At 41.1% G+C, this 19,745-nt stretch overlaps 2 protein-coding genes across 2 annotated transcripts; both read right to left on the bottom strand.

Moving 5' to 3' along the window:
- Positions 1–269: 269 nt before the first annotated feature.
- Positions 270–6,004, bottom strand: LOC130848445 (histone H2A.N). The gene is given in 5 exon segments (XM_057726927.1): positions 270–607; positions 610–662; positions 664–747; positions 749–774; positions 5,840–6,004. Coding segments are annotated over 5 exon segments (666 nt in total).
- A 9,415-nt stretch (positions 6,005–15,419) lies between these two features.
- On the bottom strand, positions 15,420–16,053 carry LOC130849137 (polyubiquitin-like). The gene has a single exon (XM_057727786.1). The coding sequence runs from the start codon at positions 16,008–16,010 to the stop codon at positions 15,549–15,551; it is 462 nt and encodes a 153-aa protein (XP_057583769.1). The 5' UTR covers positions 16,011–16,053; the 3' UTR covers positions 15,420–15,548.
- Positions 16,054–19,745: the final 3,692 nt, after the last annotated feature.

The raw sequence follows: 19,745 nt of genomic DNA, 5'->3' as shown, positions 1-19,745 counted from the left end.
GGATGATGGTATTATAGATAGTAGAAGCAGTTTGAGAGAGGGAGAGGTAATGGTGTGGAAGACGGAACCAACAGGATCTACATGTGAGATGACGCTGAAGACAGTGCAGCCAAAGCAAAGATACCTCCCAGACGGGTAGGAATCAGGAACATATGCTCTGAGCATTGATGACATAAGAAACAATGGCTGACCTTCAACTCTGAAGCCCAGGATTTTTTTTTTTTAACACACATGAGAAAATACCTTTCCTTTATTTTTGACATCAGAGGCTAAAAACATACGACCCAGAGACCAGGTATGTAGCACCAAGACTCCTGTTGTAGCCGGTACTTCTTAGTTACCTTGTCTCCAACCCAGCCCGCTGATGCATCCAACTTTTTTGGACAAGTGCAGTCATTTCCAATAACAGGGCCATTCAGAAACACTTCATTTATCCAAAAGCTCTTCCGAGAGGATCTCTGCTTAACTGCTTCAAGGAGCTCTCTGTCAGTGACAGCTTTTCTGTGGTTGTCAAAGGACAGTTTAGTTGCCCCCAGGCTAATCTGTTCCAGTCACCAATCCTCCAGAGAGCCCAGAGCATCCGAGACCCAGGAGCATCCACTGAAGTCGGGTGGGTTTGCTTTACGATTTCCCCTATGTAACTAAAATAAGCCTCCTTTTCTCCTTCTCTTCTTCCCACGGGCTGAGCTAGTACACTCATACTTCTTTTTGGCTAGGATATACATTTTAGTCTTCTTCCTAGGGAAGACCATGTAAGCATATGAAGTACACATGGAGGTTTTAATCCTTTGAAGTGCACAAAAAAGGTGCCTCTCCAGGTGGAGACACTATAGCAATACTTACTAAGAAATGTTAAGTGGCTCCTCCTTTTATGGGTCTTGAACTACTTAAAGGAGTTCCTATACCTATTTTAGGGGACCTTTATAGGAGTAAGACTTTTTTTTTTTTGGCCACACAGTGGGGCATGCAGGATCTTAGTTCCCCAATCAGGAATGGAACCCAGCCCTCCTGTGCTAGGAGCTCGGAGTCCTAACCACTAGACCACCAAGGAAGTCCCAAGAACTAAGATTTTTAAAAATTGTTCTCCTCTAATGAATTTATAAACATATATAACAAAAGATTAATCCATATTTTACCCAGATTGTAGCTCTAGAATCTAGACTGAGCCAAATATTTGGTAGGCAACGGTGACTGAAGGACAGAGTGTGTCAAGTGCATAGACTCTGAAGAACCAGGATGCCTGGATGCAAATTCCAGCTCTAGTGCTTTCTACCAGCCATGACAGCTTCAGAAAGCCACTCAAATTCTCTCTCTTAGTTTCTCATGTATAAAAGTGGCATCATAATATTACCTTCCTCACGGACTTGCGGAAATTAAATGAGCTAACACACGTGGATTTCTTGGAATGGAGCTTGGCACCTAGTAAGCACTTAGTAAGTGCCAGCATTTACTGGTGGTTGTTACTGGTTGTTGTTGTTTGTTGTTGTTCTAGTTGTTATCTGATTACGAATCCTAGGAGCAGGTGTACCCCACAGCAGGTGGAACCACTTTTCTCAGCCACAGTACGGAGTGAGTCATAATAAAACCATGCTGCCAACTTCCTGAACTATTGAATTACTTGAGCTTCTACACACAATCCCTATTTTTTTTTTTAAAGTTACCCTTTCTTTCTGAAGTTTACAGACTACAGAGGCTCTTTCCTCAACTCCACCTTTCCTTTTCAAGGACATTAAATCCCAAAGAAAGAGATTTGGAAATGATTTCTTTTATTGCCACCCTTTTGTAGCTCCTTTTCCTCCATTCATTCTCCCTCCTCATTTGTACCTAAAGAAAAATGATACTTCATTCATTATATTGTCATACCTAGCAGCTTATAACTGCTTTGTATAAATGTACGTGCCTTTCATATAGAAGATTAATGTGTACTATCCCTTGCCTTCACTTACAATGGGGGTCACCCTACATTAGGGGAATAGTGAACATTTGGTGAGCAGCGTATGAGCTGAGGCACTTTTTTCACAGTCCTAGAAAAAAGGTCTGGGGAATTCCCTGGTGGCACAATGGTTAAGAATCCGCCCTCCAATGCAGGGGACACGGGTTCAAGCCCTGATCTGGGAGGATCGCACATGCCATGGAGCAACTAAGCCCGTGCACCACAACTGCTGAGCTTCCTCTCTAGAGCCCACGAGCCACAACTACTGAGCCCATGTGCCACAACTACTGAAGCCCACGTGCCTAGAGCCTATGCTCCACAACAAGAGAAGTCACTGCAATGAGAAGCCCGCGCACCACAACAAAGGGTAGCCCCCACTCGCCACAATTAGAGAAAGCCCTTGTGCAGCAATGAAGACCTAACACAACCAAAAAAATTAATTAATTAATTTTTTTAAAAAAGGTCTGGAATACACACAATCAGCCACTAAGGTCTGGAATATACACAATCAGCCACTAAACTTAACTTTTGTCTCATCCTTGGTACTGTCTTAATTATGTGGACTTTCATCAATGTTCAAACTCCCTGTTGACTAGCAAAATAAAGCCCTCTCCCCACAAAGACATCAACGTTCTAATCCCTGGAACCTGTGAATATGTAAGATTACAAGGCAAAGGGGAATTAAGGTTGCAGACAGAATTAAGGTCATTACTCAACTGATCTTAAAATAGAGAGATTATCCTGGTGGGTCCAATGTAATCCCAAGGGTACTTCAAATTGGAAGAGGGAGGCAGAAGTTAGAGATCAGAGTGATGTGATGTGCAAAGGACTCAACCTGCCATTGCCGGCTTTGAAGATACAGGAAGGTGGCCATGAGCCAGGGAATGGGGGCAGCTTCTAGAAGATGGAAAGGGTAGGGAAATAGAGCCTCCCCTATAGCCTCCAAAAAAGAACACAGCCTTGTTGACACCTTGATTTTAGCCCAGTGAGACGTCTGTTTGAGACTTCTGTGTTAGACTTCTGACCTACAGAACTGTAAGATAATGTTTGTGTTGTTTAAGCCACTAAGTTTGTGATAATTTTTATGGTAGCAATGGGAAACTGATACACATTCCATCTCTGGAGATCTGCCTGGCATCCTCAACTCACAGGACTCTGCCTCCCTGTTCACACTGCCCCCTACTCTGTTTTGTCTTTGCTTACTAATTCAAGAGACGTTATCGAGCACCTACTCTGTGTCAGGCACTCTGCTAGATCTTGGAAAGGCAAGATGAATAACACATAGCCCATGCCTTTTCATTTACTCAACAAATATTTGTGTACCTGGGCGGCTCTGAGTTACATGTGGTAGAGATGAAAAGAAAAATAGTGCCAGCCTTTCAAGAGGCTTTCAGTACAGTCAACATGAGTTTTAAAATTATGACTTGGTATAGTAAATGCATGTTATAGGAGTACAGAAGGGAGAGCACCCAACCCAGCTCAAGCCAGGAAAACTTCACAGAGAGGAAGAAATGGAGCTTGGATGAATTTGAGTTTGCCAGACAGACAGGATGAGGAGAGAGAGTCAAGAGCCATGAAGCAATGTGGCACTTGAAATCTGGCTAGTGGATATGAGAAACAAAATTTAAAATTGTATTTCATTTTAGTTACTTTTAATTGAAATGGAAATAGCCACAGGTGACTGGTGGCTACCATACTGAACAGAGCAGACTGCACCAGATTATACCCTTGAAAGGAAGGAGACTGTCTCCTCTTTTCTCTTTTTCCACTTCTTACTGACTGGAAAGCAGATGTGTGGTAAGTCACCTTGGACCATGCAGATGGGGTATCACCCCAGGGACGGGGTCCTTGACCCCAAGCAGCCATCTTTTAGTTTGGCTTATGCTGAGATTGTCATGTGAGAGAGTTATAAATTCCTATATTACTTAAGCTACTGTTATTTTGGATCTTTGTACAGCAGACAAATCTGTATTCTAATACAATGTCTCAGAATAATGAAAAGCAATAGTCATAATCTTTGCTAATGAGCTCTTTCTGTGCACCAGCCCCTATGCTAACTGATCTAAAGACACAGTGCCATTTAATCCCCACACATTCCGATAAGGGAGATAATCGTTTACCCTGATTCTGCAGATAAAATGCAGCCTTGGCAGAGTGGTTCATTAGTAGTAGGATTATGCCTGTTGGACAGCAAACTGGATTCTAGTGAACAGATACATAATATCTTATCATTGAAGACCAGGCAACTTGAGCTTAAACCAGAGTTTTAAAATGCAGAGATGATATTTATGTCTGTAGCAGACATTCTCAGTTGTCTACCCAGCACCCATTCCCCCCTTCTTCCTGAAAACTGGACCTCAATTTGTTCAAATAGTGGGCAGAGATTCCTTGACATCAGAAAGGCTAGGTTTCTACTGCAGAACCCAGGAGAGAAATCCTGACAGGTCTAAACTAGTCACAGTATTCTCATTCCCCTTGGCCAATAATTGGTCAGGATAGGTATGTGGCACAGTTCTGGTCAATGAGATGTAAACACAGGTTTGATAGGGAGGATGTCCCTTTCCAAATAAAAAGCCAAAACCCTGCCCAGAATGAAGATGCTATGCCGGAGATATGGCATCCATCTTGCAACCATGAAGACAAAAGCCAACATCATAAAGAAGGCAGAGTGGAGAGCTTAGTGAAATTCTTGATGACATTACTGAACTGCTGCTCCTTGCCTGGCAGCCTAACTCCAGACTTCTTGTAATATGAGAAAAACTAACCCCAGTTTACTTAAGTTACTATCAATCAGGTTTCCAGTTACCTATAGCTGGAAGTCTTCCTAACTGATACACATATATGTATACGTAACTTTTGTTTTCTTAGGAAAGATAAAGAAAAATCACACAGCTTACAGCGCTATTCTGCACTCTTGGCTGACTGCTGGAAGACAATTCCCACTGGCTCACCCACAGTAAGAATCATTTCAGTATCTCTCAAAACACGCATTTTGGTGGGATGTGAAAACTAACCTTAAATAGATAGTAGAGCTCAGGCAAAATGCATATTTACTTCTTTCCCACCCTCCAACTAAAACAAAATTTCCCCTCAGTTACAAATGTTTCTTGAGTAATGCTTAGGTGTGAAAAACACTTATATCCTGTTGATTTAAACTGTTAATATTCTGAAATTTTAAAAGAAATCCTTGTAATCTTTTTTAATCTTTGTAGTTTTCGAGAAAAGCAGAAACACTAAACCTAAAGCACAAAAAGGATTCTTTCGATGGGTATACATACCAACACCAAAGATAAATGAAGAATTGAGGCATGCTGCAGGAAGGTGAAGGTTTAAAAACTGGCTTAAACACATTGATAAACTGAAGAGGCAGAAATGCCGTCTTGCCCTTGAATTATAATGAAAGCTGATTTAATTCTCCTGTGTGCAAAAGGCAATAAATAATAATTATGCAATCAATTATCCAGAATCACAAATTCTAAAATATTTTGGAATGCTAGATACTTCCAGTTAAAAGGAGAAAAAGCAGATATTTTTCTAGCCATATGCTAAATTAAGGCACACATACACAAATACACACCATACCCCTACCTTAACTATGCTGTTAATCTTTAATCTGATTCATAACGGAAAAGATCATGTGGTAGCTGGTTTTACACTATTTCATTCACAAAAAGAGATTATCCATTAAACAAGCACATTTTCCTCTGGGATTTCACAGAATAAATGCGCTAGACACATTTTTCTTTCAAACACCAAGCTATGCAAAATATTTCCAGATATAATCAGAAAGTATGAAACAGCAAATTAAGCAATATCCAGGCAATCCTCAGCATTATTTTGTGTTTTTGACAGATCCGACAAAAGTTGAAAAAGCAATTTAAATAAATATCAGAAAAAGAAACATACCTTAGAGATGATTAATGGTTCTCCATGCTCCAGGCCACCTTTCAGAGTAAAACCCCAGGGAGCTCCTCCCTGCAGGAATGCTTCCAGGTAAATGTACCTTCCCCCGGGGGTCCTGTTAAGGTTTAGTGTGGCACTGGTCTCATCGAAGTTCTCTGTGGTCCTCATCATGGCAAACACATGATTCCTCCAGTTAAATTTCAAATGCCTGAAGCAGATTCAAGAAAGCAGTGCTTGTATAGCACGTTATCCCATCCTTCATGGTCCGCACGGGCCGAAAAAGAGGTTTTCAGAAACTACTTCTATCAGATGTAAAAAGTTCTTCCGAGCTTAACTCCAGGATGCTGAGCCAGGAGGATTTTTCACTTCAACGTTTCTGAATGTAAGCTCTCCTCCTGGAATCCTCAATTCTCACTGAAGCCCCCGAGTGGTGTATATCTCTCCAGTCCGTTCAAAAAAAACTTCTTTCAATGTCACTTTCAAGACTGCCTTTATTTCACACATACCCACACCAAAATTTTTCCAGCAGATTTTACAGAGAAACTTAAAGTCATCTTACAATTTAGTAAGAAAATTGCAAAAATGCAACTGAATACTTCGCTTTTGATTGATTATCAACCCCTTCTTCCTCTCCGAGTGAAGTTTACCATTACAATAGCCTCCCCTCTCCCCAGAAGTAGCTTTAAAAGAAAGAAAACACTTACTATGCTTCTGCTCGCTTTAGAAGTTCCTAACTTGTCCCAAACTGAACAGCTGTGCTAAAACTTTTTGCCTCTGTTTTTCTAAAATTAGTTCAGTTTGTTTCTTGAAAAATAAAAAAAAAAAGTTTTTTCCAGGATGCAGAGAAAAATGAAAAAAAAAGCATGATAAATTTCCTTCCCTGGAAAAAATATCCAGGAGGCAGCTCAGTTCTTTCTTTGGTATTTTCAGTGATGATCAGCCACCACTCCTGCCGAGGCAGCCACTTTCCTCCTCTGAGAGAAAGAGTAAGGAAGTGAGAGGAAAATGGATTAAGGCAAATAAAGGCACCGCAACCTTTCTGCACAGTAAGCACTGCTATGCGGAATTCAGTTCCCCACAAAGACCTGACCAATCAAAACAGTCTTACAGTTGATAAAACGTAGACAGTTAAAAATACCATACAGATGGCTAATTAGCAAGGAGTAGAAAAACAGTTGATGGACTAGCCCCACCTTGTTCCAATTAAAGCAGAATTGCCGGGGGGGTGAGGCACAGGCATTGACATTTTTTAAAAAACTCTGGGCATTTCTGCCGCGCAGCCAAGTTTGCAAAGCGGTTTTGGTAAACATTTAAGTAAGTGTCAAGGTGACAGCACAAGAAGACGACGAAAATGTTTATTTTGTTCATTAGAAGAAAATGCCAAGTAAAATATATGACGGGCCTCTCATCTTGAAATAGGACTCTCCAATCAAATTTCTCCTTGTTTGGTTCAATACAAACAGGACACAGGCTTTCTTCTCTATTTTAATTGTTACCTACTCCAAGACAGTTTGTCGTCCGCTCTTTAAATGAAAAGAAATACTTAATGTTTGGCAAGTAATAGACACTCAAGGTGAAATGTTGTTCTGATTTTAAGTTAGCAATGGAATTTTTAATAATGGTATATAAAATTTAACATTAATGCTTTCTATTAAAAATTTAAATAGTGTAAGATAACTATATCTTTTACCCAGGAGCCTCAGTTATCAAGTTATTGGAACAATTTAGAATTATTTCCAAGGGATATTTTGCTAAAACTTTTTCTGTTTAAAAGTACTTGGTAATGTGAATTATGTTGGAAACTGATGTGATATCAACTTAATTTTGGTGTTTGTACCTATAGTTAATGAAAAGTTGATATAATAGAGAAGCAGATATAGTATCAAAGAAGTCTAGATGATAATTAATGTATAACACATGTCAAATGTTACTTGCTTTTCAGTAATAACTTCATCTGTAGGACTTAAAAAAAGTAAAATCTCATTTTAATGTAATGATAGTATTTTAGTGGAAACAAATGGTGTACAAAATGAAAGTAGAAAATAAATATTGTCTGATTCTTGAGTCATTTATGCAATTTTTATTGGGGCTTCCTTTTGCAGGTTAATTTATAAACTAAGAAAAAAGGAGAAATCTTGGCTTTTCTTTCACTCCATTATTAAAATATCTATGTATATATATATTTAAATAAAATCCTAAGTAAATGAATGGTTTTTTTTTCTGAAAATTCTTTTTTGTGGCACTTACGATCTTGCTCTTGATTCATTTTGTAAAAAAAGAGATTTCACAGAATCAGCATTTAACATTATAAGAAATAAACCCAAAATCAAAAGGCAAAGGAAGTTCATTTGATGGACATTCAGTTTAGCAACTGATAGATCAGGATTAGAATAACATTTTCCCCCATCTTCCATTGCTCACAATTGAAGAATGAATCCTTGTTTTTAGAGGTAAAGACATGGAGGCCATGAAAAGCCTAAATAATCTGATCAGAGTCATCCTGCAAGCAGCATAAGTGAACATGACATTAAAATTATCAGACACTTAGGAATGGAATCTCAGTTTAAGGTAGGTCTTTTGCATAATTTATGTCTCCGTGGCCAGCATTGCTAATTCATAAAGATAACTTCTGTTAGGGCATGTGATTTGGACTCAGACTCGAATTAGAGAATGAAATTTGACCCTCTCTCCTCCCTAGAGAGAGAAAAACAACCCTATTGTCTCAAGATACTGACAGTGGAAGGCGCTAAGACTTTGTTTTAGTATTGTTATGAAAATGGCTTTGACCTTGCAGACCCAAAAGGACCTCAGGAAACTCCCAAAGATCCCCAGACCTCACTTTGAGAATTGCTTACCTTGACCAGAAACAGCCATACTTGAAGCTACCGTATTCTTACCAGTTTGGTGAGCCTATAAACACGTGTACTTTTTCCTTAAATAGCTGGAGTAGAGTTTCTGTTACCTACAACTTAAAGAGTTCTGAATAAACACAATGAAACCCTTCATGGTTCTTCTTGGTTTAGGAAAAAGTTTAGGGAAGCTTAGTGCAGTCTCACAGAAGTAGCTTCCAATCACATTTTCTCTCTTTCTGTTCCTTCCCTCCTACCTTCTGCCTCTAACTTAGGATTCCTCCTACCTTCTTATCAAATTCTTCTGTTCATTATAAATAGATCCAATGCACCTCACAACTTTGCTTTCTGTCTCTATATGAAAAATTCCTAATGTTGTAATTGAGTTCATGTTGCTCTGTTACTGTGAATGTGGCCCCAGCGCAGAAAAATACTTCAATCATATTGCCTCTCCTATTTTTCTGGCATGCCTATACCAGACACAGTTTTAAATGTCGTTTCCCTAATCACTGCTTTGACGTCTTAGAAATCATGCATCACTCTATTTGTTAACATCACCTAAGGAAAAATTAATTTGTTCTTTTCAAAATTCTCATTTCTTGATTTTAATCTTTCAAAGCAACCCATGTGCCTTTCTCTTTACCTTTCTTTAGCATTTAAATGTGATTTTTAACTTATTGAGTTTTTTGAGTGCCTTTAAATTTAATATTTCAAAGATTGAAAATGTCACTAGGTTGTCTCTGAAAATAAAAAAAAAGTCAGAGTGACATCTAGTGGCTCTTCTGGCTTGCTAAATAATCATCAAAGTAACTGTAGACAATAAGTTGTTAAATTGTAGGTTTGGAAGGTTATTTAGTTTTTCTTAAAAGGAACCTCTCAGAACCATCCCACATGGACAAAAATCAACCTTGTTTTAAACTTTGCACGGTCCCTCTAGGCAACCTTTCAGAGTCAAAAAGAATTATCTCTTCATGTGTCTCCTTAAGAATGAGGAAAACTTCCAAGCCGACCTTCCCTCATCACTAAATGCTAAGAAACCTCACCAGAAAACAGTCACTTGAAAGAGGACTGAAAGCCCAAAGATTAGTTTAAAATCATCAGGATGCACCTGCTGGACCTTCCCCGAGGCAATGTCATGGCTCTGTAGGATGCTGTTGAATATGCACAGTGGGATTCTCTGAGAAAAGAGGAAAGGGACATGGATGCGGATACACAGTTTACAGCGTCTGCTTCACTAACCATCCTGAGGCTGGCACGAAACTATCAGGGCACAATCCGTTCAAATCTTTGGGGAATGATGAAAATGTTATCTCTTGATTGAGGTGGTAGTTTCACAGGTGTGCACAGTTGACCCTTGAGCAACATGAAGTTTAGGGGCACGAATTCCCTCCTCTAACGCAGCAAAAAATCTGTGTTTAACTTAACACTCAGCCCTCTCTTTCTTCCATTTTGTGTCGAGGAGTCAACCAACCACAGATCGTGTAGTACTGTAGAATTTACCGTTGAAAAAAACATCCGTGTGTAAGTAGACCCATGCAGGTCAAACCCTAGTTATTCAGGGTCGATCGTGTATCTATCAAAACTCATCAAATGGTACACTTTAAATAAATGCAGTTTAATGAACAGAAATTACACCTCAATAAAATCAGTTTAAAAAAACTCAAGAACTCCATCGACAGATGAATGGATAAACAAAATGTAATATATATATCAGATAATGTATATAATATATATCGCATAATAGTGGAATATTATTCAGCCTTTAAAAGGAAGGCAGTTCTGATGCATACTACAACATGGATGAAACTTGAGGACATTATGCTAAGTGAAATAAATCAGTCACGGAAGGACAAGTACTGCATTATTCCACTTATAATGCAATACCTAGAATAGTCAAATTCGTAGAGACAGAAAGTAGACTGGTGGTTGCCAGCGGCTGGGGAGAGGGTGAATGGAGAGTTAGAGTTTAATGGGTACAGAGTTCAGTTTGGGGAAAAGTTCTAGAGATGGATGGTAATGACGGTTGTCAAGCAATGTGAATGTGATGAACTAAACACGTAAAGTGGTTAAAGTGGCAAATTTTTTATTATGTACATTTTACCACAGTAAAAATGTTTTTTAAAAAGTACTTGTAAAAGGTAAAGAAAGATTATAAAATATGACACTGTAATTAATCAGTTCATCACTTCACCATGCTGAATGGGTGGATGTCACAAAAACTGCCAAATGCATAAAGAACCAAATAAGAATACCTGATAGCATATACTAAATATTAGATACCTGGCAAAAATATAACTGTTATAGGAATTATTGTAGTAAGTTATTACTCTCAAAAACGGATAGAAATATATCCATAAATTTATGAGAAGTAAAGGATTTTAATAAGAATATAGTTCATCAGAAACTGCAGTATTAAAATCTTAAGCAATAGATGGTTATGATAAAGGGCATAAGTTTATTTTGCAAGAACCAGAGCCAGCTTCAAAGACACTAGGTGACAACAGTGATTGACTCCTCGGCAGAAACAGCCTAGAGGAGAAAAGGCAATATGCCTTTATTTTATTAGCTTTTTGGCTTCAATCTCCTACTTGTATCCCTTTTAATTCTTCTGTAAAACAGTGTTTATCCTCAAAAAAAATAAACTCAAGGACTTGCATTTTTAAAAAACTTAACTCATATCAGTGTTGGGGGAGAGGCTGACTGCAAAGGGATGCAAAGGAACTTTCTGGGTCAATGGAAATGTTCTACATCTTGATCGGAGTGCTGGTTACTAGGTGTGTATATGTCTCGCAACACATCAATCTGTACACTTAAAGTGAATGAATTTTTTTGTAAGTGAAGTATGTATCAGTAAAGTTGATTTTAAAAACCTCAATCAATTCTCATGTATGTGATTTTTTAAAACTATTCATTATTTATTTTTGGCTGCACCGGATCTTCGTTGCAGCATGTGGGATATTCGTTGCAGCATACAGAATCTTTAGTTGCAGCATGCATGTGGGATCTAGTTCCCTGACCAGGGATCAGACCAGGGATCAAACCTGGGCCTCCTGCATTGGGAGCACAGAGTCTCACCCACTGGACCACAAGGGTAATCCCTCAATCAACTCTGAAGAGTAAAAACATTCCTGCACTTAGGATGGTATATGAAAGTCCTCTTTTAAAAGTCGTTTGGAAAGTAACCCCAAGTTAGAAATTGCTCATCTTCCCAGTCCACCCCATCAGGAAATATTTCTAGAAATCTAATCATAACAGCACCTGGGAAGTAGGTGGGTCCTTCCCTGCTCTAATTGAATGTCCATACATCCCACCCTCCCTCTTCTTCCCTGTCTCCACAGCAGTCACCATGTTCTAATATGTTAGTTAGGACATGCCGAGACCAGCTCGGCGACTCGAGGTGAGTGACGGGTGCCGCAAGCTTGAAGAAGACACAGACACAGACTGAAGAGAAAAGTGGGACCGGGGGGCTCAAGACCTCTCGGATCAAGAGCCCCGCTGACTCATCCCAGGCTGCTTTTATTGAGTTCGTGGGCTAACATTCTCAGGTTACACTCATAAACAGTCAAAGGCCTCACATGATTGAGGCAATTATCTTTGTTTACTTCCTGGGTCCGAGTTGAGCAGGTGTGGATTTGAGCTGGGGGTGGAGAGCAAAACAGCCCTGGGGGCAGGAGACCTCGCTCAGATATTGGGGGTCTGTGCCCCACCCGTGTTGGCCCCTCTGCGACTGTGCCTGTCTTAGGTTGTTCCTCCCTTGAGGAATCTTACCCGTCTCTGGCTAACCAGTCATCCTCCAGGGCCAAACACAGTGATATAAGGAAGGTTCTATGCACCACCCCTGTTGGCCCCTCTGCGGCTGTGCCTGTCTTAGGTTGTTCCTCCTCTGAGGAATCTTACCCGTCTTTGGCTAACCAGCCATCCCTCAGGACCAAACAGGGTGATATTAGTCTCCACGCCCCGCACCCTCAGCTCCTCCACTGCTCAAGAATCTCATCGCTCGGCCCACATCAAAAAGGTTCCCGAATGTCTTCCCACAAGGACAAGTGTTTACTTATGATCTGTCTCTCCCAACTAGAATAAGTTCCATGAGAGCAGGGTTTGTCTGTTTTGTTCACTGATGTTCTTGGTATACAGTTCATGTTTAATAAATATTTGTTGAATGAATTCAAATTTTTTTAATTAATTTATTGAAGTATAGTTGATTTACAATGTTGTACTAATTTCTACGATACAGCAAAGTGATTCAGATATATATATATTCTTTTTCATAAAATATATATTCTTTTTCATAAAATTTTCCACAGGTTTATCAGAGGATTTTTTTTTGGGGGGTGGGTACACCAAGTTCCATCATCTGTTTTTATACACATATCCCCATATTCCCTCCCTCCCTCAACTCCCCCCCACCCTCCCTCGAGTCCCCCCCACCCTCCCCATCCCAGTCCTCTAAGGCATCTTCCATCCTCAAGTTGGACTCCCTTTGTTATACAACAACTTCCCACTGACTATCTATTTTACAGTTGGTAGTATATATATGTTTGTGCTACTCTCTCGCTTCGTCTCAGCTTCCCCTTCACCCCCCGCCCCCTCCCAAACCTCGAGTTCTCCAGTCCATTCTCTGCACCTGTGTCCTTGTTCTTGTCACTGAATTCATCAGTACCATTTTTAGATTCCGTATATGTGAGTTAGCATACAATATTTGTCCTTCTCTTTCTGACTTACTTCACTCTGTATGACAGACTCTAGGTCTATCCACCTCATGACATATAGCTCCATCTCATCCCTTTTTATAGCTGAGTAATATTCCTTTGTATATATATGCCACAGCTTCTTTATCCATTCATTTGTTGATGGGCATTTCGGTTGCTTCCATGTCCTGGCTATTGTAAATAGTGCTGCAATAAACATGATGGTACATGTTTCTTTTGGGATTATGGTTTTCTTTGGGTATATGCCCAGGAGTGGGATTACTGGATCATATGGTAGTTCTATGTGTAGTTTTCTAAGGAACCTCCAAATTGTTTTCCATAGTGGCTGTACCAACTTACATTCCCACCAACAGTGCAGGAGAGTTCCCTTTTCTCCACACCCTCTCCAACATTTGTTGTTTCCAGATTTTGTGATGATGGCCATTTTGATCGGTGTGAGGTGATACCTCATGGTGGCTTTGACTTGCATTTCTCTATCAGAGGATATTGAATATAGTTCTATAGTTCCCTGTGCTATACAGTAGGATCTTGTTATTTCAAACTTTCTTACTAAATATATTTCTTTTCTTGTAGTCTTAGTGGAAAGAAAATGTTAGAACATTAACTATACAGTCTGTAATGTTTTATACCATATCTACTTGAAAAAATCATCAGAGGTGATTTGCCATTTATTTCTTCCACAATATATGTTGAGTCACTTCTATGTGTCCGCATTCTGCCAAGCACAGGGGAAATATGGCTGTCAAATAGCACTTGAAATAGAAAATTTTAAACCATAATCAGAAAGAGAAAATATCTATACCAAAATCCAGGCTACTCAGTAACTCTGTTTTAGCATTGCATTTAGTTTTGAAGACTTTTGGCAAAAAGATCTTTAAGGTTGATATTATAAAGGAAACAAACAGTTAAAAATTTTTGTATAATCTACCTTTTTTTAAACTAACAGTCATTTACAAAACTGATTGTGTTGGGTGAAATAAGATTTTTTTTTTAACTAAGCAAATCATGAATTAGATTTTAAGTGGCCCTACATATACATCATGTATGTAATGGCTGAAGTACTTTCCTGGTACACTTTTAATCAATGCTTTTATACTAAGATAAAGTTCTGTTCTCTGCTTTTATACAATCAGAGTGGGGTTTTGTTTTTTTTTTCAGTTAGAAATATCTCTTGTGATAATTTCTACACCTAGCCTTTTGCAGATGAAAATACTAATGCTCCAAAAAGGTTAAATGGCTTGCCCAAGGCTGTATAGTCAGTGACAAAGCTCAGATCAGATCTGTGTTCCTTATTCCTGAACCATCCTCTAATCAACCAACTGTCCGTAGCTGCTCCTCATAAAGGTCAGCAGCCATTCAACAATAAGAAGGACACTGGTTTTTTGAGGGCAGAAACTGTAGCATCTTTGTATCTTCCTCAGTGACCGGGATAGGATCTGGTCCAGAGTAGGAACCCAAAGAAGGGAGATAAGTAACAACCCTGGATGCAGGCACAGGCTCTTACTAACGAGCTCTTGGTGACTTGGGCCCTACATGACCAGAATCCCCAGCTTCCTCCTGCTGGTCGCCCTCTGCTCAGGCTAAGTTGGCTTTTTGGCTGATTCTTAAATACACCAAGCACATGCTTGGGAAGCTGTGTTCTACAATACAGCTCCTCCCTCGAGTCCTCCGGGCCTCTGCTCAATGTCACTTTATCAATAAGGCCTTCTCAGATCACAGTATGAAATTAACCTCCTTACCATGTCTCATTAAGACTTATTCCCATCTTACATAATTGAACTTGCTCATCTTCTTCTACAAGAATATAAACTCCATGAGGGTAGAGAGGTTTTTTTTTGGTTCACAGCTATATTTTTAACACCTTTGCATGTCACATGTCAGGTGTTCTATGAATATATGTGAAATGACTGTGGATGAATGGTAAAGGAACTCTGGACCCCTTCCTTTATCTCTAAATTCTTTATTTTAAAAGCTAAGAAGCTCTTTTATTTTTATTTATTTATTTTTTTTGCTACCATGCAACAAAACCTTTATTAACATTTTGAACAGATTCAGCTATTTCTGAAACTGGTAATTTCTAAACTTAAATTGGGGCACATGGCTAGAGTGCAGAGTGATGCCATCATTGGGCATTATGAATACAAGACTGAAGAATTAACAGCCACCCCTCAGACGGAGGACCAGATGCAGGGTTGACTCCTTCTGGATGTTGTAATCAGAAAGAGTAAGACCATCTTCCAGCTGCTTGCCTGCAAAGATGGGCCTCTGCTGGTCAGGGCAGATGCCCTCCTTATCCTGGATCTTGGCCTTCACGTTCTCGATGGTGTCACTGGGCTCCACTTCCAGGGTGATGGTCTTGCCAGTCAAGGTCTTCAGGAAGATCTGCATACCACCCCTCAGACGCAGGAGCAGATGCAGGGTCGACTCCTTCTGGATGTTGTAATCAGAAAGAGTGCGACCATCTTCCAGCTGCTTGCCTGCAAAGATGAGCCTCTGCTGGTCAGGGCGGATGCCCTCCTTGTCCTGGATCTTGGCCTTCACGTTCTCGATGGTGTCACTGGGCTCCACTTCCAGGGTGATGGTCTTGCTGGTCAAGGTCTTCACGAAGATTTGCATTTTGACCTGCGAGCTAATGCGGAGACGCTGAGAATCCGATCACGCCGAGCCACCGCCACATCAACACAGAGGTTCCCAACAAGTCCAGTCGTCTCTCAACCCTAAGAAGCTCTTTTATATTCAATATCAGAGAAATGCCATGAAGTAAAACCGTAAGACGCTTCAAAATGCAAAGAATTTTACAATAGAATTATAATGAAATAAATTTCATATATATATGTGGGTTTAAATAGTTTTATAGTGTTCTAATTAACATATTATTTCAATTAAAGACTTCAAAAAGAAAAGAAAACAGAACTCTATTGGTTCTTAGAGCCCAGGGTTCAAATACAAACATGACAAACCAATGGAAATCACATATTAGGTAATTAAAATATTTTCTTGCCATAAGAACACACTCATGTTTTGAGAGAATGTTTAAAACAAAATAATTAAAAATTGTTTTCTGTCTAGCCACAAAACTTAAACCATTCACCCTTCCATTTAATACTTACGATTTCATTCCCTATTAAAATACTTGATTCTATAGGCAATCTTAGATCTCTCCCAGTCAGTAAATGGAATAATTTATATTACAGGTACGATAAAAAGCAATCCTTAGTGGTATTTAACACTAATTTTATTAAAATTTATAACTACATTATACAATGTAGGATTTATTAATATTTCCAATCAACTTACACACAAAAAGTTATTCGCTGTAGGTGTCTATAATGCGACTGCTAATAGCATTAACGCGACAGGTTGCATCTGTCACCCTAGGGCCTTTCTGCATTCCTTCTATCCGAGCACTAATTTAGGCAGCACCAAGAGGTCTAAGTGTGTGATCCCATTATGTGATAAATTCTATATTAGAGATGACGACAGAGAGCAACTGAAGCACAGCGCAAGAAACAAGTCTCCGGAGGCAAGAGGGTCCGCTACCCCGAGAACACTTCTGAACCTTGAAACACATTAGCGGCAAAGGATCGGCACAAGCAAAGGCAGAGCTGCAGAATGTGAGCTGTTACATGAGACAGGCAAAAGGGAACTGAGGGGTGGGTTGGGGAGGGAGGCACTGTCACAAGGCGGGCGGGGAGGCCTAGCAACGCCAAGATTGGGCTTGACTCTTCGATGGCGGGTAGAGATAGGATTTGGACAGGTCTGTAAGCGTTGGGGAAGACCCTGTGCGGAACAGCTTTGAGAACAGCCTGGGGCGGTCAGGTGGGGGGCAAGAGGAGGCCGTGGAGACCTGTTAAGAGGGCGTAGATAAAGAGAGAGCCCTTGAGTGGCAGAGAGTACAAGTGGAGGCCCGAAACAGAGTCCTTTCTGGGGTAGGGCTGGCAGGAGCGGACGCCTATGCCTGCGGGGTGCCAGCAGCCCCCTTTAGTCAGGGCTCCCGGTGTCGGGGACAAGCGGCGGGAGAAGGGGGGGCGGAAACGGCGCTCGGGGGCCCGGGCGACGGCGTCAGGGGGCGGAGTCCCCGGGGGGAGCCCGGCACCCCGCTCCCCCTCCCCAGGCCCGGCCGAGGCGCCCAACCGTCGCCGCCACCGCTCGCTTGGAGCAGGAGGCCCCCAGAGCCCGAGCGCACGAGGGGCGGGCGCGGGGGGTGGGCGGGGCAGCGTCTCGCGCCGCCGCCGCCGCCGAGCAGGAGCCGCCCCCGCCGCCGCCACCGCCCAGTCGACGCAGGTGCGGCCGCCGCGCCCGCCGGCGTCCCCACGGGGATGGGGCCGGTCTCTTAGGATGAGGCGTTGGTCGCAGGTACAGGGGCGGGCGCGACCTTGGGACCGGGTGAGGGGCGTGGGTCGTTCTCCGGAGGGCCCAGAGCGGCGCGTCTTCATTTCTGGAACTTTCCAGACCTTTGTGTTTGTTTTGCACATGGCAGATGCCCAATAAAGTGTTTCTTTACCAGAACGGGCTGCCGTTGTTTTCGGGGATCTAAAGACCTCCGGGGACGGTGGCTGAACTCTGGGATCATACTATTCGTTTTGGTAGAAATAACGGGATCTTGTCCCCAAATTACTGCTAACTCCTGCTCCTGCCCCGCTTCCGGCGGAGGGGGGAGGGGTCGGGAAAACGGAGGTAGAGAGGAATGTGTAGCCTTGGACAGTGTCACCCAAGATTGTATTAGATGCTGTGCAAGGGCCCTTTCAGCTGGAGCCCTCCCTGTTAAGTGAGGAGGCTGATTCTGTATCATTATGAGCGTCAGTCAGAAACAGGGAGTTCTCAGATGGGACCATCCTTTACCACAGAACTCTGCTCCAGGTCCCCACTGAAGCTGTTCCAGGTTGTGTTGGTTTATCTTGGTGTACTTTAAGGGTAAGGGAAAGTAGAAGATAAGTGAAGTCAGCTATTTCTCAGAGTATTTAGACTGGCAGCCACTTCTTGCTTTCTCCGCAGCAGATTCAGGAAGGAGAGGGCCAGCACTTTCCACTATCCCAGAGACCACTAGCCGGGCAGGACTGTTTCTCTGTTTGGAAAGCCGTGGGATGGAGGTGGGGGAGTGGTGGGAGACTCTGATCCTCCCACCTCTGTACCACATGTATTGTTTTTAAATTTCTACAATTATCTTTGTGTTGTGAGTAAAATGGTTTTTATGTCATAGAGATATTATACTCCTGAACTGAGGGCAGAAATTGACAATCTATTAGGTATGTGCAGAGCCCTTACTATTGTGCTTTATAAAGAGAACTCAGTGTTGTCTATCTAGCATGTTAGGGACACTCACTGTAGTAATCCAGAATTCATTAAATAAGGCCCCTGTGAACCGCCTGTTCCAAACTAGATGGCCCCAAATTATATGGTATAGTACGGTAAATAAGGGCCACTCAAAAATATCGGGTCCTAATCCCTGGAACCTATAAATGTGATAAAGAAAGAGAGTCTACTCAAAGATCTTGAAATGGGGAGGTTATCTGGATGGGTTCTAAATGCAAACACAAATGTCCTTATAAGAGAGAGGCAGAGGAGGTTAGATACAGAAGAGGAGGATGCACTGTGACCACAGAGACAGAGACTGGAGTGATGCAGCCACAAGTCAAGTAATGCCAGCAGCTACCAGAAACTAAGAGGCAAGGAATGGATTCTTTCTTAGAGCCTCTGAAGGGAGCACAGCCCTGCCAATACATGGATTTCAGCTCTGTGAGACTGATTTTGAACTTCTGGCCCGAGAACTGTGAAAGAATAAATGGTTATGGTTTTAAGCCACTGAGCTTGTGGTAACTTGCTATGGCAATTACAGGAAACTAATACATATAGTTATGCTTATAAATAATCAGTCCTGTATTGATGAATACAATAAGTCTCCTACATACGAACCTTCAAGCTGCAAATTTTCAAAGATGTGAACATGCCCCCGTATGCCAGCTATTGTACTGTACTACTGTACTTGTCAAGGTATTGTACTGTAAGATTAAAAATGTTTTTTTGTGTTTTTTTGTTTTTTATGTATTACTTGTGTGAAAAATATTATAAACCTGTTACAGTACAATACTATATAGCCAGTTGTGTTAGTTGGGTACCTAGGCTAACTTTGTTGGACTTAAAAAAAATAATAAAAAATTGGACTTATGAACACACTTGGAACAGAACTTATTCTATGTAGGGGACTTACTGTATTTTAAAGCTCTTCGGCTGGGGCAGTGGCAGGTGTAGTGGAGAACACTAAATATTTCCTGAACCCCATAAATCCTAAGGAACAGATTGAACAAAGAATTTAGTGAGAAAAGAAAATAAACTAGGTGCATAAGAAAGAGG

The sequence above is a fragment of the Hippopotamus amphibius genome, chromosome 3, assembly GCF_030028045.1.
Source record: "Hippopotamus amphibius kiboko isolate mHipAmp2 chromosome 3, mHipAmp2.hap2, whole genome shotgun sequence".
In the NCBI taxonomy this organism is placed as follows: Eukaryota; Metazoa; Chordata; class Mammalia; order Artiodactyla; family Hippopotamidae; genus Hippopotamus; species Hippopotamus amphibius.
Note: the sequence above shows the minus strand (reverse complement) of the source record. Positions and strands in the feature narration are given on the sequence as shown.